The 21,185-nt window shown below is 34.2% G+C and overlaps 1 protein-coding gene across 16 annotated transcripts in view; it reads right to left on the reverse strand.

Moving 5' to 3' along the window:
• The window catches only part of BIRC6 (baculoviral IAP repeat containing 6), a 230,162-nt gene that overhangs the window by 79,018 nt on the left and 129,959 nt on the right, over positions 1–21,185 (reverse strand). For all 16 annotated transcript variants that reach the window (XR_013349472.1, XM_077843663.1, XM_077843665.1 and 13 more), the window contains 11 exons: positions 17,740–18,019; positions 16,396–16,652; positions 16,034–16,142; positions 12,952–13,173; positions 11,163–11,943; positions 9,300–9,443; positions 8,731–8,860; positions 4,388–4,519; positions 3,087–3,254; positions 1,919–2,092; positions 802–998 (listed from right to left, as the gene is read on the reverse strand). Coding sequence is in view for 15 of the 16 variants with exons in the window: in XM_077843663.1 (XP_077699789.1) it covers positions 802–998; positions 1,919–2,092; positions 3,087–3,254; positions 4,388–4,519; positions 8,731–8,860; positions 9,300–9,443; positions 11,163–11,943; positions 12,952–13,173; positions 16,034–16,142; positions 16,396–16,652; positions 17,740–18,019 (2,594 nt within the window). In the remaining variant the exon portion in view is untranslated. The remainder of the gene's footprint in view (positions 1–801; positions 999–1,918; positions 2,093–3,086; positions 3,255–4,387; positions 4,520–8,730; positions 8,861–9,299; positions 9,444–11,162; positions 11,944–12,951; positions 13,174–16,033; positions 16,143–16,395; positions 16,653–17,739; positions 18,020–21,185) is intronic.

Here is a 21,185-nt window from a genome sequence, read left to right on the forward strand (position 1 = left end):
CACTAAGTACATGAAATTACAGAGAATAATTCCCCTACTTCATTCAATAAAATCAAGTGCTTTGTATTTACAACTTTCCATGAGTCACACTCCTTCCTCCTTAATAAAAGAGCACTGAAAGTACCTAAAGTACCTACATCAATAGTAACATTAATTAACAGTTAAGAGGTTAAAGCAGTTTGCTTTTAAAACTACCTGAAATGGAAATGGTACCTAAAACAGGGAAAAAAGCTAATCAAAAAGACAGTGCAGGGATCCCTGGGTGGCGCAGCGGTTTAGCGCCTGCCTTTGGCCCAGGGCGCGATCCTGGAGACCCGGGATCGAATCCCACGTCGGGCTCCCGGTGCATGGAGCCTGCTTCTCCCTCTGCCTATGTCTCTGCCTCTCTCTCTCTCTCTGTGACTATCATAAATTAAAAAAAAAAAAATTTAAAAAAAAAAAAAAAAAAAAAAGACAGTGCATTTGGGTAGAGGTATATACTACTATCTAACTCTCCCGTTTTCAGTAATATCCATAATTAATATACCTAAAGAAGCACAGAAATAAAATATTACAGTGTGATGACCATAAAATCAAGGTAATGCTTCAGTGTAAAGACTTTGGCAAATGTGCTCGGTCTTCAGCATTTCTTTGGTACCAACTAATTCTCACAAAGCTCTGAATAGGCTGACCTTTGAAAGACTTATATGATACTCAAAGACTGTAACTCAAAAGGTTAACAGAACTAAGTTTTTTAAAAAGGAAAAAAGAACAAAGGGCTTTGCTGTGGAATGATATATTTGATTAGGAATTTTATCTTACTTGTTGAATTACTTCTGGATATAACATGGGTAGTCTTTCTGCAATAAGAGCCAGTCCACCCATTCCTGCAAAAACTTGTAATGGTGACTGAATGGGACAGGTTTCAAGTAAAGATTCATCCAATATCCCATCCATACATTCATCACTTGGAGTGAGAGCCTCATCTTCTGGACAGCTACCAAGTAAGTCTCCATGATCTAGAACAATAAATTACAAATAACAGATAAGAAAGTATCTCTTTTTATAATAATCTTTCATTTACAAAGTAGATCTTCTTGTCACCTCTCTCTACTTAACAAAGAACATAAATATTTTAGGTTATGCAGATAAAGCTTTAGAGCCAGATGCCACAATAGTTTTTTTAATGATTTCTGATGTTGCTTCTTATAGTCTTGCTATTCAAAGTATGTTCACTGGCATACAACCACTGGCATCATCCTAGAGCCTTGGAACTGTAGAATTCTCAGGTCCCACTCTTGACCTACCGAATAAGAATCTGCATTTTAGAAGTGTTCTGTAGGTAAATTATATGCATATTAGGTTTGAGAAGCATTGTCCTTTAGGTCATATTTGTAAATTATATTGTATGTAAAAATAAGTATGTCCACAGAGATTCAAAGCAAATGCTAATATATATACACATCATGTTCTGAGTATCCCATTACAAAAAACTGAATACCAACAAAGACTTCTCGTACTGAAAACTAAAAATTATACCATATTGATTTAACTTTGAACCACTCACAAAGAAAAACCAAAGGTTAGTATGTTTACACAGAACCAGATTCTATAAATACTAAAAACCCAAATAATCCTACTGAAAACAGCAAAACTTCTTGAAATGTTTTTGAAAACACTAGAATTTACTGAAGAATGCAAAAGGCTAACAATAAATCACACATGTGCTTATAAAATAAGTGATGCTTTAAGAGAAATTAAGATTAATTTCTAGTGAAAATAAAAGCAATTTTTTAATACTTACAAAAAATTCCATCATAAAGAAAAATACTTCATTAACTTAATATAATAAAAACAAAGGTAAATTAAGTCATTAGCTACAGAAATTCCTACTTCCTTGGATCACAGACTATAGTTTTAAAGAAACATCATTACATACCTTTTTCAGGGTGTAACCTTTTAAAAGAGTCTGTTTTTGATAGACTTGGGTCTGTGATAACTCTAGATCCCAATTTAACAGTCAGGTCTATTGAACGGTAACCTTGAGGAAGTTTTCGGTCGTATAGGAGAGTTAAAAGTTGGGCAAGTGTCATTTCTGCTGGCAATGGTTGGCCTAAAAATGACATAACTAAGTTAAATCTGGAATCCAAGAGGGAGACATTTACTTGGTCTGATTAGGTCAATTAGTTACTGTTTTTACTGAACTGCACATTAAGCCTCTGATTCAGACACCAATTTAAAAACAACTTAAAATGAGCACATGCAAAGTTTACAGAAATCTATTTCTGACACGAGAACAATTTTTGTCTACAGAAAGTATTACTAACAAAATTCCACCAAGATATTCTGAGCCACAGCAAGAAACAAAGAAATAGACATTCCTACAAATCTGGGGTTGGCAAAATCTTTTCCATACAGTCCAGATAGCAAATGATTTAAGCAACGAAGACTATACAATCCGTGTTGCAACTACTAAGTCTACCACTGTGGCATGAAAACAGCTATGGACAATACACAAACAGGCATAGCTGTATTTCAATAAAACTTTTTTACAGATAGAGGCACCAAGTCTACTAGCCATACTTTGTTAATCTCTGCTATAAATCAAGAACATAAAGCTAAGAAGGAAAATCCATTCAAAGTTAGTTGGCAATTGGATTATAATGAAGCACAAAAATGGATATAAATTTGGTATCACCTTGACCAATGAGAAGTATACTGGTCAAAGAATATCTTTCAGGTAGGAAGACAATACTACCTATCAATGGTATGGCAAAAACTTCTACTACTATAATCAGTTCTTCAAAATCTGCCTCACACTGATTCCTATATAACTTGTTATGAATTCTTTAAAACATTATTTTTACTGATTTTATAGCACACTGACAACAAAATGTAGAAACCTAGTAAACAGTAAATATGCAACATTATGATGTTAAAAAGGATATGTAAAAGGTTACTCCTTTTTATCTCATTTTTCTTAGAGGGAACTGTGTGGACAAAGTTTCACTAAATCATTTATCTTATCAAGAACAACGGATTAAACAGGAGCCTGGTGGTTACATGTCTTCAAAATTTTTTATATTTTTACATATTGTGAACATTACCTGCCAAGAGTTTGTGGAACAGGTGAAACACTGGGACAGTAATTATTTTGTTGGCAGTCTCCGCTCCTGAAGAAGCACTTCCGATTTTATCAGGCATTGTTCTCCCTCTCCTGGATGGTGGACGAGGTGGTGTAGCTGACACAGCCCGTTTAGACTGGGATTTCAGCCCTATAAGAATCAGTAAAATTCTATATATAGCCACACTCATGAAATAAAAGAGTATTTCTACAATATTTTTAAAAAGCATCACATTCCTTAATAATGGGAAAAGAGAGAAAGGTTTCTTCTCATTTTTATATCTGATCTCCCAATTCTATTTGCCCTTCACAACACATCATGAATTTTTGTTTCATGTTTGTAACTATCTTTAAGAAAGTAAAAAATAATGCTAAATTCTATGGTCTTAGGGAACCTGGGTGGCTCATTTGGTTAAGCATCTGCCTTTGGCTCAGGTCATGATTCCAGGGTCTTGGGATCAAGTCCCGCATGAGGCTCCCTGCTCTACTTCTCCCTCTATCCACTCCCCCCCCAAGGTTGTGCGTGCTCTCTCTCTCTCAAAAATAAATAAATAAAAACCTTTTATTGTTTTGAGTGCCCACTTACTGTAATGGGCTGCCCACTTACTAGAAAGTATTTTTGTGCAAGTATGCATAGGAAATCTTGCATTAATTCTTCTGTGATAGAATAAATTCCACCAATATAGAGATCTCCCTCCTACTTAAGGAGTAAAATAATATAGGCTAAACCTTCTTTTCTGGGGTGCCTGGGTGACTCGGGTCATGATCTCAGGGTCCTGGGATGGAGCCCTGCAACAGGCTCCCTGTTCTATGGGGAGTCTGTTTCTCCCTCTCCGCCTGCCCCTCCCCCACCTTGCTCTCAAATAAATAAATAAAATCTTTAAAAACAAAAAGCCTTTTATGAACTAAAGTCATATCACTGATGTTAAATAAAATATCCTCCAAAATGATCAGTTATCTCAGCCATTTTGTCATCTACTTCACCTGACAGTATGAGCACAATTCTCTGTATGCTGTTAAGTTTAAATGGAGTATTTAAACAATTCACAAATGTTCAGTATCTGATGAAATATAGTATGTTTTGGACATAAAATAAGTGTAATAATTACACTGCCAGTTAGTAACGGATTTCAGGTACAATATGTTTACCTCCAGTATTAAAATTTCATTACGAGTCACCTTTTTTTTTTGCATTAATAGTTATTACATGAAGTTCCTATAAATATGTGTTATATTTTATAAAAACCCAAACAAAATCAAGATTATAAAAAGCAGAAAGCATACCTGAAGCAACAACAACACTGTAATTGTCCTGAAATCCATTTTCTGCCTTAACTTTTTCTTTCTCTTCATGGTTTTTCTTTTCTTTGTCATCCTTCTGTTCACTAATTAGTTTAGCAGTGATACTTGGTGTATCTGTAAGAAAATATTACCTAAAATACACTGCTTTTCAAAATCATTAAGAAGGAAGCTATAAATATTTCAAACAAAGATTACACAAGATATTACCACTAATATGGAGGGAATGTAAACGCATTTAGAAGATACTGATGTGGTAAAGCCTGCTGAGAGTAATGTAAGGGAATCACCACTGTTCATAAGCCTGAATACTTAAATTCCAATCTCCAGAAAACATCACAAATTACAGTGGTTATTACCTCTCAAGGCAATGAAAAACTACTACCACTTAATTTCCTTTGTTTTAGGCACAGTTCAATGTACTTGCCACCAATATGTAATTTGGTCCTTACAACATGGCGTATCAAGAAAGAATACTATTTTCAAAACTGAGTCACTGATCTAACCTATTAAAGGCAAATATGGAACACAAGCTCAGGACTCTTCTTAAAGCAACTATGTTAGATTTTTTATTCTACAAACAGGAGTAGAAGGGAACAAATTTCACTAATGAAAATTTGTTTTGCTATTTTTAACTTAGGAAACTTAGATACTTTAAAGAGCTTGCTTCTCCTTCTGCTGTGTGTCTCTGCCTCTCTCATGAATAAATAAAATCTTAAAAAAAAATCATGAAATCAATGATCTGATTTGGTCACCAGAAATTCAAAAGCCTATATGAACTATTTTTTTAACTGTTTTAATATTAGTTATTCACTAAATGGATACGATTCTTTGTACTTTTCTAACTTAACAGTTATTATCTAAAGCTGCTTTATAAGGTTATAAAGGTGAAACAAATAATAAAATAGTATGCTTTGTATTATCTCCTACTCTTTAGCTTTATTTAACTGTCTGAAAATATCCCTGTGATCTCAATTCCTGGAGTTCCTCCTAACTGCAAACTGCCTTTAGAGAGTACTTTTTTGTGTGAAATTTAAAAATTCTGTAAATACTGAAAACAATAAATATATAATCCAACAATACATTTACTTTCTTACAGAAACAACCAATCAATTCCAAATGGCAAAATACAGAAGTCAGAATGAAATACTTAAATAATAAAAAATTCACACAATTAATTGATAGCATAATCAGGAAAATCAGTAAAGATCATTAGGTACTAAGAACATACTGTTATCCCAGTAAATGCCAAATACTAAAAGATATCACTAAGAAAAAATTTTCTCAACATTCTGTTTAAAATTGTTCTAGTTTGAATAACCACTTCTGGTCAAGATAAAACAACAAAAACCAGATTTACTCTCCTACCTGAAATAACTATAAACTAGGAAAATACATTAGTTTTCAGACAATGGCTGTCAGGAAGACAGGAGATTGATACCTAAGTAAGTGAAAAAACTAATGAGGGGAGCCCTTGGCTGCTCCAGGTCATTGCCTATAGTTTCCCAGGCCACAGACTGACATAACTCAGGAGTCACTCAAGGTGAAGACATGCACTGGGAGCCCAGGAAGACAAAGGCGGCTGGCTGCAGTTTTCAGGTTACACTGTTAGGGAGGAGAGATATGCAAAGAACGTGAGCTCCGGAGACCTAGTGTCTCCTTTGGGTTTTCAGTGCATATGGATGAGCATTTTATTAAGAGGAAACCACCAAAGGCCAAGGAAAGTACTTCTCAACTGTAACAAGGGACCAGCCCCAGGGTCTAAAATTATGGTTATAACGTGTGTTCCCAATGCCTAGGTCCTATCCTAACGGGGTTCTCAGAAGGGTATTACCTCTGTAGTAAAGCTAAAGTAGCCCTAGACCTGCATTTTCAAATGTAGTATCCTACTTCTATTCCAAAATAGCACCATTTTAAAATTAAATTCGTTAAAAATTTAGGTCCTTAGTCTTGCCAAACATATTTCATGTGCTTAAGAGCTACTGTACTAGACAGGATAAGTTTATTAAAAAAACTTCCACTATCACAGTAAGTTCTGTCCCAGATTAAAAGCAGCTCTTGTCTTACCTAATAAAACTTAAAAGCTGGCTCTAAAAGAAACAATCTGTTTTCAGTTCATATAACTTTACCCCAGAACAAGATAAAAAAATATTAAAACACAAAAATAGCCAGCACCCCAAAAAATTAAAAAAGTAGAAGTCACATTGCCTGACATCCAATAAAAATTTTCAGGCAAATAAAGAAGCCATAATATACAATCCATAATGAGGAAAAATAATCAAGATAAACAATCAGTATGTTTAAGATGATAGAGGAAAGCTTATATAAAGATATAAAAAAGAACCAAAAGAACTTCTAACAAACACTACAGAGGAACAGAATTTTAAGATAGAGTAATATAAATTATCCAAAAATTCTAAACAGAGGAGGAAGAAGTTGGGGGGGAAATGAACAGAGCTTCAGTGAGCTCTGTGAAAGAACTTCAAGAGGCTTAATAAAAATGTATAACTGGAATTACCCAAAGAGAGGAGAAAAACGGACGACAGAAAATATTTGGGACAATATTTGTAAAAAAAAAAAAATTCCAAATTTGATGAAATCTGTAAACCCAGATTCAAGAAAGTTAACAAACTCACAGCATAAGAAGAAAACTACAAGGCATATAACAATCAAATTGCTTAAAACTAGTGAGAGAAATTTGTAAAAGCAAAAATACTGACACAAAACGTTTATTATGTGAAAGCAACGTAGTGAGAAGCTTTAGGAAGCGAGTAAATTTATTGTAATTTTGGATTTATTTTTACACATATTGATGAAATATACATACACATGGAAATAGATCATCAAATATGGCTAAAAATCATAAACATGCTTTAAAAGACCAAAGCATTGCTAATTAGAGGTTACATTAAGCACCTGCAAATTTCTGATGTTTGCTCAGATGACTCAGTTGGACTTTTTATTAAGAGTAATATTCTTACAAAGCAATCAATTTATTTTTTAAATTTGTAGGTAATAAAAGGAACTAATCTTTATTTTTTGTGTGGGGGAGAACTAATCTTTAAATTTTTAATGACTGAAAGACGTTTTAGAAAACAGTATTCCTTTATAGTAAAGATAAAGAAAAATAATTTCAGTTATTTTGTAATAATGTCTATTACTTTTCCATGATCAAGTTAAATGTAAGACTCAATAACTGAACTTCAGTACTCTTCCCCACCTCTCCTTCTTTTATTTAATTATTCATTTTTTTCTTCATCACGTAGAAGGAAAAATTTCAAGACTATTATAGAGAAAAAGTCTGTAAAATTAAATTTTCAAAAAAAATTCAGCTGTAAGAGGGTAAGGGAGACCTTTTCAAATAAGAACAAATGTTATTTATACAGTTGTAATAGTGTTCTAACATTTTACTGTATAACATATAAAAAGAAAAGTATTATGTACACACTTGCATTAGATGCAGTGACTAAAACCAAAGAAGATTCTTTAATACCTTATTTTTTCATAGCAATCACATTCATTCACAAGGTTTAACTTACTATGTATTGTGACAACTCCAAAATCTCTACAATCCAGTTTTTTACTCTAAGCTTAGACTTCTATTTCCCACTAATAGAAGCTTTTTTCTGAGACACTCCTAACTTTCTGCTGTTGTAAGCCTAGGTATTCCCTTCTACTGCATTCAGTTAGAAACATACTTACATTTGTATTAGAATGTAAACATTCTTAAATTTATTTTTCAATCTGACAGCATACAAAAGATCATAATACTCTGAGGGGCAGAGTGTGTGTCTTGCTTACTCTTAACACCCGAAGGCTGATTACTGTGCTTAGACATAGAAGATGCTTACTCAATTCATCCACTGATTTTATTCACAGGATTTCTGAGAGGCAATAAAACAAAACTATCTACAGTTGATTTGGATTCTGCCATCAAAAACTTGTTTATTTCATAAGCTGTATGCTGTTTAAAGGCATCCATCTTATTAGAATGGCTTAGAATCATCATCTTAGAACACAGGCAAGAACCTAAGTGAAAATTTCTCTCTACTTTTTTCACTATTATACACAATAAGGTCATCAGTCAAGTCTACCTATTTCACTTTCATCTCTTGACCAGTCATTTCTGAGATCTTTATTAGAGTCCTGTCATTCCAATTAACAGCCTGCAAATTATATTATATAAGATAGACAGATGGTTTACTATGAGAAAATTCCACCAATGGCTTCCCAAGGCTTGTCAACATTTCCTTGTCCATTCTATTGTAACTCCACATAACACACATCACACCAAAGAACTACGGGAACTATACTTAAATCTGACTTGCCTGACACTCTGTCAAGAACTTCTGATAATGTTGTTGAGACTGGCAGATGAAGTGTTCGGAACTTATGGCCTGCTCCATACATTGGATGCTGGATGACATGGCTTGTGGCATTAATTCTACCTTTATAGAGCTGAAAATTCAAAAGAAATCAAGAAGTGATTTCTCTGAAACATATATCACTATAAAACCATTTCAAAAGCATAAAAGAATAAAAAATTTTAAATGAACACAAAATATAAAAGGTTTATTTCGTATATATTTTTAAATGTCGTGTATTTGCCATTTGATTTGTTGATCAATTTTTGTATTAGCACCACTCTACCAGATAATCACTTTTTCCCCCAATCAAATTATACTCTTCATGGAAGGGTGTAATTATTAGGCTATTCATCACAAGGAGTGTTATCCAAAAGAGATTTTTAAGTCCTATCATTAAGTATAAAGGTTATTCTTTATATGCTATTTTAGAAATTAAGATATAGAGATAATTCCAGGCTCTGGTATGAAATTATAAAATATCTTTGCACACAGCTAATTATTAATATTCAATTTAACTGTTAAATACTCACTGGACAAGGAGACTGAAGAAACATTGTCACTTTCTCATCCTCCAGCATCAACTGCAAAAATAATCTACGTATAAACCCTGAAATGTTCCCTGATGTTGGAAGGTTCCCTCTTTGAGGAGATGTCTGAAAAAGTTCACAGAGAACCTGGCAAGTAAAGGAGATTTAAAAAGTTATATGCACTATTAACCTGTAGTTTTGTACTTCCAAGAATAAAAGACTATCCCCAGAAAAAATTTCTGTGAATAAGAGAAATTACTAATACAGGATTTGCACATAATAAATACCTAGTATAACCAAGTAATCTTTAACTTTAGTCAATATCAATGTGGTTACAATGTAATAAAAACGATGGAAAAAAGGGTATTAGAAATACAACACAAAGCCTTAATAAGAAGCTGAGAAATTAAAATTAAGCCAGAAAGCAACAAGTCACAAAGTTTTCATGCTACCCAGAGGCACAAAACAAATTTTCATATATTCATATCCATGATTTTGGTTAAAATTGGTAATTTATGCCTTTTAATTAGGCACACTAAGCAGATATAGTTTCATAGTAATCAATTACTTGAGACAGTAAGGTATCTTGTTATTCTTCTCAATAATGTAAAATCATTGAGTATTTTTGGAAATTATTATAGCAAAAAAAAGGAAATTATTATAGCTATCCTTTTAGATATATTTTTTTAAGATTTTATTTATTTATTCATGAAAGACACACACAGAGAGAGGCAGAGACATAGGCAGACGGAGAAGCAGGCTCCATGCAGGGAGCCCAACGTGGGACTCAATCCCAGACCCTGGGATCATGCCCTGAGCTGAAGGCAGACGCTCAACCACTGAGCCACCCAGGTGTCCCCCTTTTAGATATTGATAGGCTGTCCTGAATAAGCACTGTAAATTAGGGAGTAAAAAAAAAAGAAAAAAAGCTGATTCCTATTTATTGGGGTCTACCACATCTCAGTCTCTATGCAGTTACTTTATATACATCACGATATTTAATTATCTCAAAAAACTTTTTGAGGCAGGTATTATCATTCCCATTTTATAAGGTAACGCGTGAGAATCAAACAGCTAGAAAGGAGTAGAACCTGGCAAAAATCAACTATAAGTATTTCTGAAATAATTCTAGCTTTCAAGATTTTGGCCCCAAGGACTTACTACAGTAAAATAACCTCTTCCATTTTTAAGGTTCCTTGTCAGGAGTCTCCTATCTGAAAACTACCCTAATGTCTGCTTCATTAAAAGCAAACCAAGAGTTGAAGCTATCCGGTTACAAAAAAATACAAAGCCTCACTGCAGAGGAGATGCTTGTTAACCACCTTCAAGTGGTTAATCCTTTTTTCAGCAGCTAAAGTGTTTTACTGGAGTTGGAGGAAGAGGATGGGAGTCTAAAAGGAGGAATGTATCAACTATAGCTAGAATCGCCATGAATTTGCCCATTATCTTATCAAAAAGAATATGTTTTGGGCAGCCCCGGTGGCTCAGCAGTCTAGTGCCGCCTTCAGCCCGGAGAGTGATCCTGGAGACCTGGGATCACGTCCCATGTCAGGCTCCCTGCATGGAGCCTGCTTCTCTCTCTCTGCCTGTGTCTCTGGCCCCTCTCTCTGTGTCTCTCATGAATAAATAAATAAAATCTTAAAAAAAAAAAAAAAAAAAAAAGAATACGTGATGGTTGAGAAGACGACGGAGGAGGTATCATCAATACTTTAATTATGGTTTAAATTCAGAACCTTTAATGTGCCGAACCCCAAACTTCATCATCACCCGTGCTACATACTCCTTTCTCAACTCATTTCATTAGTGTTACTTAACAGCATATTAAAATAAGATGACGAAAACATAAGCCAATTTTTCTAATCTTACCTGGGCCATCAGTTTTTGGTTATTAGGATGGCATGAAATGCACTGCAGAAAGAATGCAACAGTCGCATTCTCAATTGCTGTCCTCTGTTGAGTAGTCAATCCTGTTGGAGCAGCTGAAGAGAGAGACGCTGATCTTGCACTAGTCTGTTGTGCACCTAAATGATGTCCTCCAGAAGTGGACCCAGAGTGACACAATAAAAACAGAAGTGCTGTCCATAGTGGATTGACTTCAGACCCACCAAGCCAGTCTTTCATAACATGGCTACTGCCAACTTCTGTCAAAAACCTAAGAATAGGAGCAATCAGGTCTGCTGTGATAGGCATCTTATTACATTGCTGTGCAACATGATGCCGCCTGAGCTTGTCCTGAGAAGTATCTATTGACTGAGCAATGCTTTCTGAGTAAGAAATGTGACTAAAGCAAAAACTAGCCAGACTCCTCACAAGAAGAGAAGGCAAACCTGAGTCCAATAATTGTTTGATAGCTTCTGGAGATTGAGAAGAGGACGCAAGGGTTGCCAAATGGGATTCAGTTAGTGCGAGAGGTGCTTGTGCATTTTTAGAGTCATCTGTTAAGGATGAAGTAAGATCTTGCTTTTTGCTATCATCAGTCATGGACAGTCTGTGGTGACACTGCATTGGAGGGGGGGTAATACCCATCCAGCCCATGAGCAAAGAAAAATAACTTGGGTGTATATGACACATGGAGCAAAGCAGACTGTCAACAGCTTTCTTCAAAACCATATTGCAGGGAAGAGACATGGACCAATTAAAAAGCAACCTAGAGGAAAAAAAGATGTCAGATTAACATTATATATGTATCTTTAGAAAGACCTCAATACAAGTATTAGAAACCAACCTATACTCTTTAAAATTATAAAATCTATAAAATTATACATTTTATTTGACATAAAATATTATGACATAAGATTTCAGAAAGACTGATTGTGATATATTTTATTTAAGTTTTTAGGTAGGTGAAGTTAGACTTGTGAAATGAGTATAGAAAATCAAGAGATCTATATTAAAATGGATCTTCCATTCTCTGTGTGACCTCAAAAAAAAGCCACATTAAGAAACAATGACAAACTGTACAAAAGAAATGTTTAGATTGAACGTGACATGATTGATGGCTTAAATTCACATCTGCAAATCAAAAGCTATTAGGGAGTTTCATTAATAATTCATGAGTTATGCCAACTGAAAAGGTCAAATATAAAAATGACAGGCTAAAGGACAAAAGGCTAATCTTCTAGGAGTTGTGGAACCTCTCAGAAATAAATATAATATTCTGTTACAGAGTTAGCAATTATAAGTTAGTAAGTTCAGCAAAGCCTTAGCTGAGCATAGTAAAGAAATGTGGGTAAGTGGAAACTACCAAAAGAATAATGGTATCAGATATCTAGAAAGTAGTAAAAACAACTAATCATAAAAACTCTCTAAAGCAGTAACTCTTAAAAATTTCTAGCTATACTTTTTTTCTCCATAATTGTACATTAAAGATTAAAAACAAAAAAAGAATAAACACTATGAACTGTAGGAACATATACATTAAATGAAACACTCTAGATTTTAGCTGGGAAAAGCATGAAATGACATGAATTTATTTTCTTAAAACATGAAGATAAATTTGTGTGACACCTAATTTCAAAATTATACCTGATTATACATAACTACAACTTTCAAAGTATTATTATTCTCCAAATAGGCATATAAATACTGTTTCATCAAGTGAAAACCTCTAAAGATGTCATACTGGGGAAAAAGGGATTTCAAAAATCGTACTTACTCAAAGAGCTCTCGGTCCAGCAGTGCTGGTAAATCATACTCTACAAGCAGTTCATAACTATGCCACAGAATTGCTGCCACACAATGAAGATGAGAAGGAGATGGCATAAGAAGACCATACTCTACTGTTGAAGAGTTAGGGCACATGTAGCTCATCCTGCCACTTCTTCTCAAAGCAGCCACTCTTGCAGAATCACTGACCCATTTTAATAAGGCCTGGATTCTTAAAAAGAAAATGAATTCAAATAACCAATTATACCACTGACATTTAATATGGATAAATATCATCATTACATGTAAGCAATGTGTATATGAGAATAATATACTGTTTAATAAATTTTAAACTAAAATAGGAAGGAAAAGGAATTTATATAAGCGGAAAGAATACAGTAGTTCCAGTTTTCCTATAACCTTACTAATCTTAACTGATGAAAATGTTTGAAATAACAACCATTTTGCAAATAAACACTGATTCATAATTCATTTATTAAAAAAACTATCAATGTCTAGAATTATAGGATATAACACTTAACAAATTCACTGTTTTTTGTAAATTTTCTTATATTTTGTAACAAATCCATACAACCTAGAGCAGTAATCTGGGACTAATTCTTCATTGTGCCGAATCTCATGCACTACAGCATGGGTATTGCCTCTGGCCCCAACCATTAAATACTAGCAGCAGCCACCCAGCCCCCTTAACTCTGAAAACAGAATATAGTCCCAATATATGTACTTTTTTTCAAGTGCTATCCTACCCTCAATACCCTGGAGCTGGGGGCTACTGACAGAACACCACCTTTTAAAGCAATAAGGCTTTTGAGTTTATATAAAATACAGAAAACCGGGTAAGATTTATAATTGAGTTATTAAAACAAGGTATTTATATTTTTGTTTGCTTTCAAATTTCTGGTTTAGATCACAAGATTCTTTGCTTCAGGGTAAAAGATAGGGGAAGGAAGGTATATGCCACTTAATCCTCCTTTCTGCCCTCAAGGACAAGACCCTTTAAACTTCACATGACAGGAAATAAAGATAAGTCAGAAAAAGAGAAGAGAGGGGCAAAATTTTCTCAGTTCACAGAAGCCAACAATCTTGTTATTATGTCAGTTCTTTTTTTTTTTTTTTTTTTTTATATTATGTCAGTTCTAAAAGTTATGTTTTAAAAAGTATTAGTATTATGCAGTAAAAACAACTTTGTTTAGGGTCATTTTCTTTTTTTTTTTTTTTTTTAAATATTTATTTATTTATTTTTTATGATAGTCACAGAGAGAGAGAGAGAGAGGCAGAGACACAGGCAGAGGGAGAAGCAGGCTCCATGCACCGGGAGCCTGATGTGGGACTCAATCCCGGGTCTCCAGGATCACGCCTTGGGCCAAAGACAGGCGCCAAACTGCTGCGCCACCCAGGGATCCCTAGGGTCATTTTCTTATGATAAAAACCATAAAACTATTAAAGAATCAAGTGAAAGAGATTTTAAGAATGTTGGTCCAGAAAAATGTTTAAAACTTATTTTTTATATTCTTTTTAACCCGAATAATCATTATGATTCAAACTGGGCCAAATTTCTTTTATCAAAAAATATTTTTAAAAAAATTCCATATTTTTAAACATAGTAACTATATAATTTACGTAAAGGATAAAGCTTAATGGAAGTCAGCTTATTTAATATTTTGAAGTTACGAAGATAAATTTACTTGGTAAATGTCATTTACACATTTTTAACTAGAAAAAATGAAAGCAACTAGCCTAAAATGAATAAAAACTATTACATATCAATGATTAAAGTCCAATATTTACCAGGCACCTTCTATGGTTGACACTCTACTATATACTCCCCAAATCTGATCTATGTAAATCTTGCCTTGGGAGTGATGGTATTCTGTCTCCCAAGCCAAGACAAAAGCTGGATTCAATGAACTTGGACACTCTAATATCTAGCAGCTCTTCAGTAAATACTTATAAAATGAGTTAAGTACCTACAAAATTAATAATTCATAAACAAATTAATAAAGTATCAGATGATTTTCTTAAATATCAAAATTACAAAATAAAATAATTCAGAAAACAGATTTTTAAAAATTTGTTTATAGAGTCACGTACTCTGTAATGTTCTTTTGATATAGATGGTACATATAAAACAAGAGAATGCCAAATCATCACTCAAAAATTTACCAATAAAAACAAGTTTTGGGCAGCCCGGGTGGCTCAGAGTTTTAGCACCACCTTGAGCTCAGGGCGTGATCCTGGAGACCTGGGATCAAGTCCCACGTCAGGCTACTTGCATGGAGCCTGCTTCTCCCTCTGCCTGTGTCTCTGCCACTCGCTTGCTTTCTTTCTCTCTCTCTCTCATTAATATTTATTAATGAGAAAATTAAAAAATCTTTAAAAAAAACAAAAAAAAAACCCCACAAGTTTCAAAAATACTTGGGAGGTCTTATCCATTTGAAGACAGAAGACCTCAAGGAAGAACTACAAAAGTAAAACTCATCTAAAACTGCCTATACTAAAATATCACTAGGTATCTAGGTGAATTATACAGATGTTATTTACTTGGTATGATAGCATTTCACTTTGGGATAGGAAAGAGAAAAAAGGTAGAGAGTCTAATGAAAACCTGTCAATGAATATTATATATAATAATAATAGGTAATCAAAACAAACACTATTATGTCACTACAGATTAAGTACCTAATATGGACACACTACTCCTATATTCAGACATAGTAAATACCACCTACGACAGTATGATTAAGATGTCATTACAGCTTACAAAGATCTCATCACAACTTGGTTCACGTAAAAATATGTAATATTTTATTTCGTTCCATTCATCAAATGTAATATTGATTAAAAATTCTATTTGAGCTCATATTAGCTTAAAATGTTAAAACATGTAAAAATTTATGTTTAACGTTCACAAAAATTTCTAGAAGTTGTATCATGTAAAGAATACAGTTAAAGGTATAATATATTCAACACTTTTATGAAACAATTTAAGGAGAAAGTATTACAAATAATGTTCACTACCATGTGACTGTGTGTATGTGTGTCCTTAAACAAAAAACAAGATCAACATATACCTGTCCTTTGTTCCAGGATCCTGAGTTGTTCCAAGCTGGTAAAGAATATCTATCGTAGAATCGGAAGAGAGTCCATTCAGTCTTCCAAAAAGTAAAGGGCTGTTCAAATCTTACAAAAAAGAAACAAAAGGAAGTTTTCACAATTAGCAAATGGAATAAGAATATTTGCTAAATTTAATTTTAAATTATTAATTAAAAATAACTCTTCCATAAATTACAACAATAACAAACCAACCCCTAAAATATTGAAAGTAATAATGGAAATTAATTTCAGAAACAGATTTAATCATAAAGATCACATAATTCAACTGTCATTATTTTGCAGATAGGTAAAAATTAAAATATCAAAGTTAACTGTTCACCTGTAGGATCACTGCCTGATGCTGCACAGTTTCTCAGAAGAATGTCTATAAGTTTCAGGCCAATTCTTGTGGATTGCAGTCCAATCTTTACAAGTACAACCTCAATGTTAGGAGAATGCATTCCACAGTATGGGGACATCAATAAGGCAGCACAAGTCTGTAGTAGATTAGCAGTAGGTGCAGCTGCACTGGCCATCATTCCTTCCAGATCACTGATGTGAGTAAGGCAATGATGTAATAACCGTAACCAACCGATACTGAAATATACAACACAAAATGGCTTATGTGATAAATTTAAGTAGCTCAAATTTTTTTTTTTGCTCAAATTATTTCTGACGTAAAACAAATCAGCATGATGTGTTTCATAAATACCAACCTGTATAAAAAAAAAAATGCTTATAAGATCAACAAGAAATTTAAACACAGTAAGTTTCCTCCATAACAAATAAAAATTCTTAATCACTAATTGCACTTAGATACTACGTGCTTGCCTTTATTTTAATTAGTCAGAAATGTTTTTATATATATATATTTATATGTTTAAATACAAATTGCATAGAATTACAGCTGTGAAAAACTATAAAGTCTTGGCAGCTTGAGAATGAAACAAAACCCCTAAATTTTCTTATCAGGCAAAACCTTCAGTAGAATCAGTCTATAAAATTTTCAACTATCAAAATTTACTAAATGAATGTGAATTAAAGGCTATGTTCAGGTCTTGGTTAATTTGGTCCATTTGTATGGTTCCAATCTAACCCTTCTACTCACTGGCATTTAGGAATTACCATTTAAGACTAGGTCTCTGGGGGATCCCTAGGTGGCTCAGCGGTTTAGCGCCTGCCTTCAGCCCAGAGTGTGATCCTGGAGTCCCGGGATCGGGTCCCACATCAGGCTCCCTGCATGGAGCCTGCTTCTCCCTCTGCCTGTGTCTCTGCCTCTCTCTCTCTCTCTCTCTCCCCCCCTCTCTCTGTCTCTCATTAATAAATAAATAAAATCTTTAAAAAAAAAACCAAAAAACTAGGTCTCTGACTACACGGTCAATTTGTATGGCTCTAATATATCCTGGTTACGGGTATTCGGAAATTCTTAGACTGTGATCTGAAGAATAGAAACATATGCCACAGTGTAGATTATCTCAAGAATTAAAAACATATAAATCTCAATTTTAACCAGGCTCAAGTTCTACAGAATTAGCATTTCTATTATACATAGTAAAATTATGGTATTATATAAATTACCTATGGAGCATAAAACTTCCTATGCTCTAAAAAAGAAACCATGGAATAAAAGAACTTCATAAAAAGCTCAGAAAGCTTTACTTTAAGAATGAGATACATAACATACCTTGTTTTGGATACCTGATCTTCAGATGGAAGAAAGGGATTATTAACTGTCGCTGAAGAAGTGGTACCAAAAGCAGTGAGGCCCAGTAATTTAATTTGTGAAAGGCCTAATGTGCTGGCATCTCGTGGGCGATGAAGTCTAAGGCAGACAGCAGAAGCTACTTCAGCTTTTACCAGCTGAATTTTTATGTAGGTGAGACCACTTGTAACAACGGGAGTGGACAAAGGTAGCATGTTTACCCCATCTGCACTCACTTCAACAGACACTGATGATGGGCAGGCTGTAGGAAGAGAATATTGAAAAATTACTAAAGAAAATATGAACTGGACTTCATGGCTTAGTGGAAATCCCAGTAAAACAGCAGCTTTTAGTTATATTCATTATGAATTTGCAAAAGGAAATTTATATGCCACATCATACTTTGTCACTAACTTTCACCATAATTGATTTTGGAACTATTTTCCAACAGAAAATACGAGATCTATAATATAACAAAAATAATATTTTAAAAATTCTGACATTCACCAAAAAATGTGTGTAATCCACATGTACACACTTGAGTCTCTACAAGAAAAAAACCTGCCAGGACACCTGGGTGGCTCAGCGGTTGAGCATCTATCTGCCTTTGGCTCAGGGCATGATCCCGGAGTCCCAGGATCAGGTTCCAGATCGGACTCCCTGCATGGAGCCTGCTTCTCTCCCTCTGCCTATATCTCTGCCTCTCTCTGTATCTCTCATGAATAAATAAATAAAATCTTAAAAAAAAATAAAAAAGACTGCCAAATTTGCAATTGCTCTATTATTTCTACTTTACTCATAATTTTTACCAACAATATAAGACATCTGATTAAGAGGCCATGGTTTACTGTTTAGTCATTTGGGAAAGAAGAATATAATAAAAACAAAGTGCTTTTCTATCAAATCATTATTTCACTACTATAATATTGCAATGATTTTTAATACAGCTGAGTTTAAAACCTGCTTTGCCTCTAGTATTTTAAGTCCCTTTCAAAATTTAACCAAACATCTAAAAGATTTTAAATTATTTTCTGCTAAAATTTAAGTAGGTTCAAGGAAGTAATATGGGAAAATTATTTCTAACATAATACGGAAGCCCACATAATAAACATATCAACTAAACTGATCTTTGATTTTAATTTTAATTTCAATTGTGAAACTAAGAAGTAACTTATACTATATGCCAATTACATGCTGGGTTTACACTGAGAACTAGACAAGTCATATCAATTCTGAAATTTAATCTTCACTTTTAAGACAAGTATCCACATTTTACACAAACTGACAGAGTCAGAGATTAAGTAATTCAAACTCCTACATGAACAAAGGGCACATTGTTTTTAAGATTTTATTTATTTGAGAGAGAGTGAGTGAGTGAGCAGGAGGGAAAAGGAGAGAAAATCTAAAGGAGGATACGTGTTGAACACAGTACCTGACATGGGCCGCATCCCACAATTGGGACATCACGACCTGAGCCAATATCAAGAGTTGGATGCAGGCAGCCCCGGTGGCGCAGCGGTTTAGTGCTGCCTGCAGCCTGGGGTGTGATCCTGGAGACCCAGGATCGAGTCCCATGTCAGGCTTCCTGTATGGAGCCTGCTTCTCCCTCTGCCTGTGTTTCTGCCCCTCTCTCTGTGTCTATGAATAAATAAAATCTTAAAAAAAAAAAAAAAAAAGAGTTGGAAGCTCAACCAACTGAACCACCCAGGAGCACCAGGGCACATTTTATATTCAAGTCCATATTTGATTCTAAAGGCTATGTTATTTCCACTGGAACAAAATATATCTTCAATTTCTGCTCCAATCCAATAATAAAACTGAAATGTTTTATTGAGCACATTTATAGTAGTGAGCACCTAACCTGGTGGTATTTTTTTTAAGAGAGAGAAAGAGGTGTGAATAAGCAGAGTGGGACGGAGTGCAGGCCAAAGGGAATGGGGGAGGGGGAGAGAGAATCGTCAGCAGGCTCCAAGCCCCGTGTATAGCCTGATGCAGGGCTCAATCTCATGACCCTCAGATCATGGCCTGAGCTGAAATCAAGATGTGGAAGCTCAGCCACCCAGGCACCCCAAACCTAGTGATTTTTTAAAATGAACAGAGTTCTTCCTTGTAACACTCTATCTCAGTTTCCCTATGCAAATTCTAGCCTCACTTTAAAGCCACCATTTCATGGATCACTCTTACTCCTTCTAAATAAAAGCAATCTTGTCTTTATCTTAGATTTTCCTCTACATCTTATATCAACTTACATTTTTACCATGTAATATAATTATTTTGGATCTGTTAAAACACTATGAATTCCTGCATTTTCCTCTTGCCATTATATTCATGTATTGTATCTGTTTTTATCTAAGAAATGTGAATTCTACAACTATATTAAATAACAGTAGTTAATTTTCCAAGTGAGTGGAAAAATTTATTCTTCCACATATGCCAGAGATCTACAAAGTTTCCCACACTTCTTCATCCAATTATTGAATGACTGTTGATAACAATTAAAATTAATCAGTCAACATAAATGAATGTGACAATTCTGTAAAAATCACTGCTTATACTAAAAGTATTTGGGGATCAAAAATGCAAAACAGTTCTCACATTCCTTTATAAATACTTGAAAGAGTTCTTGCTCCTCTTAATGTAAAACTTGCTTTCTAAAAATTCTTTTGAATTATTTACCTTGCAAAGTGACAACAAAATATATTCAGTGAAAAAAAGCATCGAATCAATGATACTCAATATGGTACAAATTTTAAAAATCAGCGGTGCCTGGGTGGCTCAGTCAGTTAAGCATCTGCCTTTGGCTCAGGTCATGTTCCCAAACATAGGTCCTAGGATGGAGCCCTGCATTAGGCTCCCTGCTCAGCAGGGAGTCTGCTTCTGCCTGACCCCAGCCCTGCTTGTGCTTGTGAGCACCTATTCTCTCTCTCAATAAATAAAACATCTTTCAAAAATTTTTCTGAAGATCACAAATACTCAAACTATTACAATAACAATTAACATGTAATTATCTTACAATGGGAAGGGTAATGATAATAATAATAATTTATATTATCTAACAAATAAATCTAAGCTAATTTCACATTACAGGACTAGCACTGAGGACAGGGCTAGACAAAGTAAGGTTGCTATCTATGGGTATGTAAACTACCTCACCTCAACTTAATCACCTAACCTGGTGATTTTTTTTTTAATAGCTTAACTTGGGGGGAAAGGGAAGGCAAAATTATATGTAACTGAAATATATGTATCTGGATTTCATGAAACATTCTATTTGTTTGAGGGGAATAGCCGTGCTAATTCATTTCATGGGAAATGATTTGGTGGTAATGTTGAATATTATACAAAAAACTTCTAAATTAAGCAATGTGGGAATCATACCTAAGGGTATTCATTCATTCATGACAGACACACACACACACACACAGAGA

The sequence above is a fragment of the Canis aureus genome, chromosome 12 (genome assembly GCF_053574225.1).
Source record: "Canis aureus isolate CA01 chromosome 12, VMU_Caureus_v.1.0, whole genome shotgun sequence".
NCBI lineage: Eukaryota > Metazoa > Chordata > Mammalia > Carnivora > Canidae > Canis > Canis aureus.